Genomic DNA, 12,244 nt, shown 5'->3' on the forward strand with positions numbered 1-12,244 from the left:
TTCAGCCAAGAAAGAATCCAATGCGCTGTCCCCTTTCATTATAAAATTCAGTGTAGATATATATGCATATTTAAACTTTTGAGCCAGTTCTGAACATTACACAGGAGCTATTCACGTGGCAAGGCCTCAAAATAGGAACCTAGAAACCCATCTGTGTGCCAGTCAGCACTCGGGCCTGGATACATGTACTATAGGTGCTTGCGTGTTGTCCCATTCACGTGCTGCACAGTCAGTCAGTGGTCTGGTCTTAGACACAGAAAATGTGTCGTGTGAGATGTTTTACTAGTTACACGTGTAAATGTCCTCTATAATTTTCTGACATCACTGTTACAGGGCAACTTTTTGTTGGGAGGCTGTTAAGCTATTTTTTTTTTATAACAGGCCGATTATGTATATCAGCCCTAATGGATAAAATCGTGGTAGGATTTCAATGGAGTCGCCCCAAAACCTCCCGAGATCGCTCAATGATAAGTATTTCTACATTGTTCTCACAGTTTCTCCCTTCGTCACTCTCGCTAACTGTTAAAAAAAAAAAAAACACACGCACACACTTTAAAATACGGTCAATTCAGAACGAAGTAATTTTAAAAAAGATTAAACAATTTTTAATGCTTCTTTTCATATGTCAGATGACAATCAAATTTATATATCCATAGCAATAAATTAAGTTATATTGTAAAGAATAAATGTGTAGAAAATTCACCGTATGCTAACCAGCTTTTCGAGAAATTTCTCCGAACCATATAAATTCATGATAAAAACATTAAACTGTGCGAAATGTTATTTCCACAGTACCACAAGTCATCATTTTCTCATGCGAACTTTTGGAAATAAGATTTTTTTATTGCTTCTTTGTGAGGAGTTTATAGCCATCAAATTACCAGGTTAATTATAAATGTAGATTACTACAATGTATTACAGTTGCTCGATCAATCGATCGCTAATCACTACAAAATAATGTGATTAAGTTCATGGTTACAGTGTCCATACATACATACATACATACATACATGCATACATACATACTACATGTATAGGATAGGTCTCTGCAATGCCTAAAATGATTGACACGCAATTTTGTCTTTTAACAAATACTGTAAGACGTAAATAGACTCCGTTAGAGACACACTCTCGTCCCACGCCTGTTAGAAAGTGAGAGTAAAAAAATCACACTCTTGTCGCATTTGTTACACTGTGAGAGTCCGATACACAGTCTCATATCTGTTAGAGGATGAGAGTCGCAAACACACTCTCGTCTCACGCCTATTAGACTGTGAGTCCGATACACAGTATCACGCCTATTAGACTGTGAGTCCGATATACAGTATCATGCCTGTTAGACTGTGAGAGTCGCAAACACACTCATGTCTCACGCCTGTTAGACTGCGAGAGTCGCAAACACACTCTCGTCTCACGCCTGTCAGACTGTGAGAGTCACAAACACACTCTCGTCTCACGCCTGTAAGACTGTGAGTCCGATACACAGTATCACGCCTGTTAGACTGTGAGAGTCACAAACACACTCTTGTCTCACGCCTGTTAGACTATGTTCTTATAGCAGATAATCATAATAATGATCATATGTCTATGTTTCTCACACAATTGACACTGAGAGCTTTCTCCTTTAATGGATAGAAAAGTTGCGTTCGTCATGTGCATCTATGAATACGTGTCGGATCAAAGTGATTTAAGAAAATAGATTAAGTTTAATTGAAAGATTCAAAGTGATTCAATCTCTTCAAAATCAAAACAAGGACATTATGTTTTGCCTTACGATGCAAATAAAACCCTCCGCGTTTTCTGTCATTGTTATGGTTTTAAGTAGTTTAGAACAGAGAGGCACTGTCCGCGACTCTACACTAAACAAGTGACATATAGAGTGCATGTAGAGGGGGGTGGGGGGTGGGGGGGGGGGGGGGGGGGGGGGGTTGATAAACTGGCACACCACCAAGTCCTTACCATTATCCCGACGTCTATGAGCACACTTCGTGAAACAAGAAAAGCTTTTTTTTTTATCTCCTTTAATTTCATCTTTTTTAATCCTGATCATGTCCATCATATAGCTATAGGTACTGTGACCACAGCATCGTCGGATACCTACAGCTGATTCAATTCATTACATATAACATATATACAATACAATGATTGCATCCGACGATGGATCACGGGGGGTACCGCGATCCATTTAGGATTACATACTGCCCGTTGTCAGTATAATGTGACCCGGGGGGGGGGGGGGGGGGGGGGGGGGGGGGCTCGTGCTGCTGGATGTCTTCGGCAGTATGCTTCAGTGAGGTAGCACTATAAATCGGCAAAAGTTCCGGTCTATCACAAGGAGACTTACCACGAACATACCGCAGCCTCCCAAAACACACATACGCACTCACCACAAACATGCATATCGCACGCACGGGAGGCCGTCCTTAAATGACCTTAGCTGTTAATAGGACGTTAAACAAAACAAACCAAACCAAACCAACTGATGAGTAAAGGCAGGAAAATCCATAACTGTGAAATATGGTCTTACCGAGAGTCGGAAGACTCAAAGTCAATAAAGAACTTGAACTTGAACATACATACAGTCTCTAGAATAACTGAACCTACAATTTTGACTTCTCTGGGATCCGCTCCAAATTACATTATAATGTTGCCTGCAAGTCGACAACGCAAGAAATGTATATAGCATATACAGTGTACATATTTATTTAATGGTTTCCATTTCACAAGGTGTACCAGAACATATAGTAGATACTAGATAGGTTCTAATCACAACGTGTTTACATTTGTATGTGGCTGTCTTTTGTTATTGTCCAAAACAAACAATAACAAGGCACATGCTATCAACGTTAAATTGCCCATATCTAAATCCCAACAACAATTTCTAAGCGAGACACAATCGACATGATAAATCAAATATAACTCTTTACTCGCACGTGACTTCTTAATAATGCCAGGTGAGGCGGTCTAACAAGACAATGGACGATAGGTACAGCCTGACAGACTGATCAGAATGTATAGACATATGGACTAATAAGTAGAATGGCATGATTTGGTACACATAATGTAAAACCTCGCTCCTAAACTTATTTACATGTCCTAAATACCTAATAATAATACATTTCGAATTCATACATTCCAGAGTATGTTTTATGCATTTGTTTTGTAATGTTTTAACACTATCCGTCGTATATCATTAGAAGCAACCGTGAAAGTGTAACCAGTAAACAAGACATTTGTTACAGTGTAATTATTATACCAGACATTTATTACAATTTAAATATTACACCAGACAGTTGTTCCAGTGTAATAATAACAGCAGGCATTTTTGTTATGCAGTGTAACTATTACCCCAGGCAGATGTAAGTGTGATTATTACACAAAACATTGGTTATACAGTATAACCATTACATTATACTTTTGTTACATTGTAATCATTACACCAGACAGTTGTTACAGTGTAACTATTAAACCAGATATTTGTGTACAGTGTAATTATCACACCAGACATTTGTTACAGTGTAATTATTACACCAGGCAGTTGTTAGTGTAATTAATACACCAGACATTTGTGTACAGTATAATCATTACACCAGACATTTGTTACAGTGTAACTATTAAACCAGATATTTGTGTACAGTATAATCATTACACCAGACATTTGTTACAGTGTAACTATTACACCAGACATTTGTTACAGTGTAACTATTAAACCAGATATTTGTGTACAGTGTAATTATCACACCAGACATTTGTTACAGTGTAATTATTACACCAGGCAGTTGTTAGTGTAATTAATACACCAGACATTTGTGTACAGTATAATCATTACACCAGACAATTGTTACAGTATAACTATTACACCAGACAGTCGTTACAGTGTAACTATTACACCAGACATTTGTTACAGTGTAACTATTACACCAGACAGTCGTTACAGTATAACTATTACACAAGACATTTGTGTACAGTGTAATTATCACACCAGACATTTGTTACAGTGTAACTATTACACCAGACATTTGTTAGTGTAACTATTACACCAGACATTTGTTACAGTGTAACTATTACACCAGACAGTCGTTACAGTGTAACTATTACACCAGACATTTGTGTACAATGTAACTATTACACCAGATATTTGTTACAGTGTAACTATTACACCAGACAGTCGTAACAGTGTAACTATTACACCAGACAGTCGTAACAGTGTAACTATTACACCAGACAGTCGTAACAGTGTAATTATCACACCAGACATTTGTTACAGTATAACTATTACACCAGACATTTGTGTATAGTGTAACTATTACACCAGATATTTGTTAGTGTAACTATTACACCAGACATTTGTTACAGTGTAACTATTACACCAGACATTTGTTAGTGTAACTATTACACCAGACATTTGTTACAGTGTAACTATTACACCAGACAGTCGTTACAGTGTAACTATTACACCAGACATTTGTGTACAATGTAACTATTACACCAGATATTTGTTACAGTGTAACTATTACACCAGACAGTCGTTACAGTGTAACTATTACACCAGACAGTCGTAACAGTGTAATTATCACACCAGACATTTGTTACAGTATAACTATTACACCAGACATTTGTGTATAGTGTAACTATTACACAGACAGTCGTTACAGTGTAACTATTACACCAGACAGTCGTTACAGTGTAATTATCACACCAGACATTTGTTACAGTATAACTATTACACCAGACAGTCGTTACAATGTAACTATTACACCAGACAGTCGTTACAGTGTAACTATTACATCAGACAGTCGTTACAGTGTAACTATTACACCAGACATTTGTGTACAATGTAACTATTACACCAGATATTTGTTACAGTGTAACTATTACACCAGACATTTGTTACAGTATAACTATTACACCAGACATTTGTTACAGTATAACTATTACACCAGACAGTCGTTACAGTGTAACTATTACACCAGACAGTCGTTACAGTGTAACTATTACACCAGACAGCTGTTACAGTGTAACTATTACACCAGACATTTGTTACAGTATAACTATTACACCAGACAGTCGTTACAGTGTAACTATTACACCAGACAGTCGTTACAGTGTAACTATTACACCAGACAGTCGTTACAGTGTAACTATTACACCAGACAGTCGTTACAGTGTAATTATCACACCAGACATTTGTTACAGTATAACTATTACACCAGACAGTCGTTACAATGTAACTATTACACCAGACAGTCGTTACAGTGTAATTATCACACCAGACATTTGTTACAGTATAACTATTACACCAGACAGTCGTTGCAATGTAACTATTACACCAGACAGTTGTTACAGTGTAACTATTACACCAGACAGTCGTTACAGTGTAACTATTACACCAGACATTTGTGTACAATGTAACTATTACACCAGATATTTGTGTACAGTGTAATTATCACACCAGACATTTGTTACAGTATAACTATTACACCAGACAGTCGTTACAGTGTAACTATTACACCATACATTTGTGTACAGTGTAACTATTACACCAGACAGTCGTTACAGTGTAATTATCACACCAGACATTTGTTACAGTATAACTATTACACCAGACAGTCGTTACAGTGTAACTATTACACCAGACAGTCGTTACAGTGTAACTATTACACCAGACAGTCGTTACAGTGTAACTATTACACCAGACAGTCGTTACAGTGTAACTATTACACCAGACAGTCGTTACAGTATAACTATTACACCAGACAGTCGTTACAGTGAAACTATTACACCAGACATTTGTGTACAGTGTAACTATTACACCAGACAGTCGTTACAATGTAACTATTACACCAGACAGTCGTTACAGTGTAACTATTACACCAGACAGTCGTTACAATGTAACTATTACACCAGACAGTCGTTACAGTGTAACTATTACACCAGACAGTCGTTACAGTGTAACTATTACACCAGACAGTCGTTACAGTGTAACTATTACACCAGACAGTCGTTACAGTATAAATATTATACCAGACAGTCGTTACAGTGTAACTATTACACCAGACAGTCGTTACAGTGTAACTATTACACCAGACATTTGTTACAGTGTAACTATTACACCAGACATTTGTTACAGTATAACTATTACACCAGACAGTCGTTACAGTGTAACTATTACACCAGACATTTGTGTACAGTGTAACTATTACACCAGACAGCTGTTACAGTGTAACTATTACACCAGACAGTCGTTACAGTATAACTATTACACCAGACAGTCGTTACAGTATAACTATTACACCAGACAGCTGTTACAGTATAACTATTACACCAGACAGTCGTTACAGTGTAACTATTACACCAGACAGTCGTTACAGTGTAACTATTACACCAGACAGCTGTTACAGTGTAACTATTACACCAGACAGCTGTTACAGTGTAATTATTACACCAGACAGTCGTTACAGTATAACTATTACACCAGACATTTGTTACAGTGTAACTATTACACCAGACAGCTGTTACAGTGTAACTATTACACCAGACAGCTGTTACAGTGTAATTATTACACCAGACAGTCGTTACAGTGTAACTGTTACACCAGACATTTGTTACAGTGTAACTATTACACTAGACAGTCGTCACAGTGTAACTATTACACCAGACATTTGTTACAGTGTAACTATTACACCAGACATTTGTTACAGTGTAACTATTACACCAGACAGTTGTTACAGTGTAACTATCACATCATACATTTGTTATAGTGTAACTATTACACCAGACAGTTGTTACAGTGTAACTATTACACCAGACATTTGTTACAGTGTAACTATTACACCAGACAGTTGTTAGTGTAATTATTACACCAGACATTTGTGTACAGTATAATTATTAGACCAGATATTTGTCTTACAGTGTAACTATTACACCAGACAGTCGTTACAGTGTAACTATTACACCAGACATTTGTTACAGTGTAACTATTACACCAGACAGCTGTTACAGTGTAACTATTACACCAGACAGTCGTCACAGTATAACTGTTACACCAGACAGTCGTTACAGTGTAACTATTACACCAGACAGTCGTTACAGTGTAACTATTACACCAGACAGTCGTTACAGTGTAACTATTACACCAGACAGTCGTTACAGTATAATTATTACACCAGACAGCTGTTACAGTGTAACTATTACACTAGACAGTCGTCACAGTGTAACTATTACACCAGACAGTCGTTACAGTGTAACTATTACACCAGACAGTCGTTACAGTGTAACTATTACACCAGACAGTCGTTACAGTATAACTATTACACCAGACAGTTACAGTGTAACAATTACACCAGACAGTTGTTACAGTGTAATTATTACATCAGACAGTTGTTACAGTGTAATTATTACACCGGACAGTCGTTACATTGTACCTATTACACCAGACAGTTGTGTACAGTGTAACTATTACACCAGACATTTGTTACAGTGTAACTATTACTACAAGTCAGATGTTAGTGTCACTATTACAGCAGGATTAGCTACATACCACTACTGGAGCAGTAACTATTGTCTGATGAACTGTCGTCCATGTCCGACGATTCACCGGCGGTTGTATAGATGTCCCCTTTGTCATCAGAGAAATCATCTTGCTTGTCGTGACAGCATCGTTTCTTGCCTTGTCGGTAATGCCGCTGTGACAATTCTCTCTCGCACACAAATGTAGCTTTGTCACAACACGATTTCTTTGGCTTTTCTGTTCGACGATCCCTGTCCCTCAGCCGGAAAATACACCATACGTCTGGGGGCGAGGAATGGGATATACTAGGCGATTTATTGTCATATCTCCTGGAGTCTTTGCGACCCATCGGACGACCCATTGTTATATATTAAAACAGTTATCTAAGGACAATTGAAGGATATGGCTTTAAAACCGATTGTCAGATTTCAACGGTTTAAACAGTAGATTCCTCTTAATTGTGATGCCCACAGGGAACCAAGGGACTGTATTAATTGTCCTGTGGTCCCTGATAATCCCATGGCATTATTTGGAATCCAGCTCGATCAGAGATAAGTCCATGTCCATTTCAGTTTATGTCGAGAATTCAGTGAAACAAACTCCAGTTCAGCAATGTCACCAATTCATCTCTACAGTTCTCCAGTTCACATATAGCGCCTGAAATATCTGTCATTTTCGTCATCAGCATACTTAACGTAACTCACAGAGAATGTTGAACACTCTTTGCTGATGTCAAATATCCAATTCACGAACCCAGCAGCATTGAAAATTACATTGGATATAATGCTAAATCCGTGTGTGGTATGACATGCAACAGTATGTCACTCTAATGACATCCGTTTCTTCTGATCTGTAGGAAAATCATAGAAATGATTCGCGTTATCTTAAACTACGGAGTCGTTTGAAGAGAAGGTGTACCGTTATGACTGCCTAGTAGCGCCACTAGTTCCGTTTATAATCGGACAGCAGCCACTGTAGTACCAGGCCATCAGGTAAACTTGCATACTTGATGGGCCGCCAAACCATCATACACCACACAGCTACATGTACCACTGGCACTTGGAATCTGGAAGGATGAGTCATACAGACAAATCTCTACTAACAAACAACTGTTATTGCGTAGCACCTGAAGTCTCACCACTCATAAGACCACACCAGTTCAGACTGTTTAACAGCATTTTCTTTTTATTGCACCCTTTAATTCCCCAGTTTCTTAGTGTTGATTCTCATTAAGGTTCGCTCTTTGGGCTTCTTAACACTCATCATATTGTCTCCCTCCTCCAGTTCCCCTATTACTTATATTAATAAAGTTATCTTAAAATTCCTCCGCCAGTTCCCCATCACTTATAAAAAGTTGTCTCCCTCCTCAAGTTCCCTATCACTTATCATACAGTTGTCTCCCTCCTCCAGTTCCCCTATCACTTATCATACAGTTGTCTCCCTCCTCAAGTTCCCTATCACTTATCATACAGTTGTCTCCCTCCTCCAGTTCCCCTATCACTTATCATACAGTTGTCTCCCTCCTCCAGTTCCCCTATCACGTATCATACAGTTGTCTCCCTCCTCCAGTCCCCTATCACTTATCAATCAGTTCTCTCCCTCCTCCAGTTCCTCTATCACTTATCAATCAGTTCTCTCCCTCCTCCAGTTCCCTTATCACTTATGATAATGTTATCTCCCTCCTCCAGTTCCCCTATCATTTATCAATCAGTTATCTCCCTCCTCCAGTTCCCCTATCACTTACAATACAGTTGTCTCCCTCCTTCAGTTCCCCTATCACTTATCAATCAGTTATCTCCCTCCTCCAGTTCCTCTATCACTTATCAATCAGTTATCTCCCTCCTCCAGTTCCCCTATCACTTACAATACAGTTATTTCCCTCCTCCAGTTCCCCTATCACTTATCAATCAGTTCTCTCCCTCCTCCAGTTCCCCTATCACTTATACAATTGTCTCATTCCTCCAGCTCCTCTATCACTCATTATACAGTACTCTCCCTCATACAATCCCTTTATTCGTCACCATGGCTTCTTTATTGTTTACTTTAAATTATAGATTGACTGGAATGTAAAAAACAAATTTGATCGATCTATTCATTTTGAATAATTAGTTTATATGACTCTCGTTAGCTTACTACGGAAGAGCATTAGGGCCATGAAGCAAAAAAAATAAATTCATTTTTTCGTGTTAATAACTCGAAATTTCGACTTACTAACTCGAAATTTCGAGATAATAACTCGAAATTTCGACTTAATAACTCGAAAGTTCGAGATAATAACTCGAAATTTCGACTTACTAACTCGAAATTTCGACTTACTAAGTCTAAATTTCGAGTTAGTAAGTCGAAATTTCGAGTTATTATCTCGAAATTTCGAGTTAGTAAGTCGAAATTTCGAGTTAATAACACGAAAAAATGAATTTATTTTTTTTGCTTCATGGCCCTAATGCTCTTCCGTAGCTTACTCATTGCCAGTTTTAATGAAAACTGCCTTGATCAAAATCAGGTTGGGGGGGGGGGGGGGGGGGGGGGGGGTGAGGTTGTGATGTAAAAACTAACTGTGAGGAGATGTGGGGTTTTGATGTAGTGTTTGGTATATATTTCAATTAATGGAAGTTTCAAAGCTGTATCTGTATATTTACAATGCAGGGTCCTTGCACATATTATGAATTGGATGGAGAGGTACACGACACTTAGCTGGAGTCCAGCAACTTGATGCCTGAGGTCCTGAAGGTCTCAGTAGTCAGTCTTCTCGTCAAGCAGGTTGCAGGCGATGATGATGCGTGGGAAGAAAGAGTACAATGTACTTGTATTCTTCTGTTTTCGCATATGGATTTCATTATAGAAAAACCAGTCGAATTTTTCGTCGTTCCCTTTCTGATGTTATGAAGTTCTGCGAGTCAAAGATGGTAATGGATGTGTCCTCAATCATTTTGAAGATGTGCTTTGATAGACCCAGCTACGCAGCCCACTTTTCTGTCCTTGTAAACACCAGGTACAGTGTACCATCTCCAGACCAGCTATGTTGACCATACTTCAAGATTGGCCTTACAAGGCAGAGGTGGGCAGTGTTTGAGGTAACCCGAGTTTCCTCTGGCCCTACCACATGGTGTCAGGGCCAGAGGAAACTCGGGCTATGTTTGAGGTTGAGAAAACAGTGGGCAGTGTTTGAGGTTGAAGGAAATGTGTAAGGTCCATCTTAGTTGTTCATTAATGACACTCGCTGGTTTGCTGGAGTATCTGACCACAGAGAGAGTACAGAAACGAGGCTTCTTGCTGTCAATGCGAATATTGAACTTCATGCCCCAGTCACTTGCTAGATGATTCAAAATAAATTTCGTATGTCAAAATGTTAGGAAATCGAGTGTTTAAGAATACTGATTTATTATTATCGTAAGTAATTTTATTCCCCCCCCCCCCCCCCCCCCCCCCCCCCCCCCCCCCATTATTATTAGGGTCTATTATTATTTCATAAAAAATGCGTGTTTGATAACCGGAAATGACGTACCGCTATGTTATTCGTGCAAGTTATCGTCCGTTTTCATAATATGCTATGCTTACTAAAGATAACGTCATAAAATACATTATAAATATGTCAAAAACGTAAATTACTTAACGCAGGTCTGATGCCTTTGTGTTCAAATACTGTTGTCGACTCAAGCGATATCTCTATCTATTTCATATCATAATGATTTACCTTTGTCCTCGATGTTTAAATGTTAGGTTATTTTACCTTAAATCAGCCTTCAAGTGGATTTTTGACAACAGGTACTTCTTTATCTCATTTGAATTTCTTCAGGAGAAAAAAAAATTACGGAAAAATAGAGTTTAAAGAAGTAGCTAAATGTATTTTCAAAATATGTCCTTTATGAGAAACAAGCTATACATTTTATGTCTGGTCACGTGACCCACGCTAACCACTGGTGCGTTTGCTTTAGTGAAAGTTTAAAGATAATCCTGCAAGTCACTGCAAGCCGAAGCAATTTTTATCGATAGTTTGGCCTGATAGCTACGAATCGTCGCCTTGACTTGAACGAGTTGTGTCGGCGAATGATAATGTTAAATATATTGGACACAAGTCTTTATTGTACATCCGTGTTTCCTAAAACTGTTTATGTAGCCTTTCTGATAGGTCACGCTATTAGATCTTGCTGATAGGAAATTGAATGCCGAGCGTTTTACTCTACGCCCTCATGTATAATAATAGAAGCGTCTTATTTTAAATGAAGTATTTTAAAACATATTCTCAATATAGAGAAACTTTCTATAAAAACCTGTCAATTGAAGTCGATACAGTTTTTCTTTATATTTCAGTAAATATGTTAATGGCGTACACAATAGTTTTGATAATAAAGATCCATTGAAAAACATAATAAATTATTCTTTTTTGAGCAGTCGCAAAGTATTTGTAGAAGAGGCACACAAAAACTGAACTAAAATGGAACTTATAAATACGTTGTTTCATTATGAAAACGTCTACGATTATAAAATTGTTATTTGTGTCTAATTGTACTAGCTCAGTTCATGTTAGCCGCTTCTTTTAATACTTTTGGTTTTTAAAAAAAACAAGCCAGTCTAGGTAATCAAGTCCTAGTGTGTAGTGTTTTATAAGTTATGAGAGGCTTCGAATCGGTAAAAATATATCCCCTTCAAGTTGAGTAAAGGTAAAAATTAGCCTCTCAATTTATGCTTAGCACTGTCTTACCTCGTCAGATCGCTATTTATATTAGAACGAAT

General features: G+C 37.9%; 1 protein-coding gene across 1 annotated transcript in view; it reads right to left on the reverse strand.

The window, feature by feature from the left end:
* The window catches only part of LOC117324110, a 75,343-nt gene extending 66,871 nt beyond the window's left edge, over positions 1-8,472 (reverse strand). The window contains 1 exon segment of the mRNA XM_033879776.1: positions 7,541-8,472. Within this exon segment, the coding sequence (XP_033735667.1) occupies positions 7,541-7,871 (331 nt within the window). The 5' untranslated portion in view covers positions 7,872-8,472.
* Positions 8,473-12,244: the final 3,772 nt, after the last annotated feature.

Source organism: Pecten maximus, chromosome 3 (genome assembly GCF_902652985.1).
Source record: "Pecten maximus chromosome 3, xPecMax1.1, whole genome shotgun sequence".
NCBI lineage: Eukaryota > Metazoa > Mollusca > Bivalvia > Pectinida > Pectinidae > Pecten > Pecten maximus.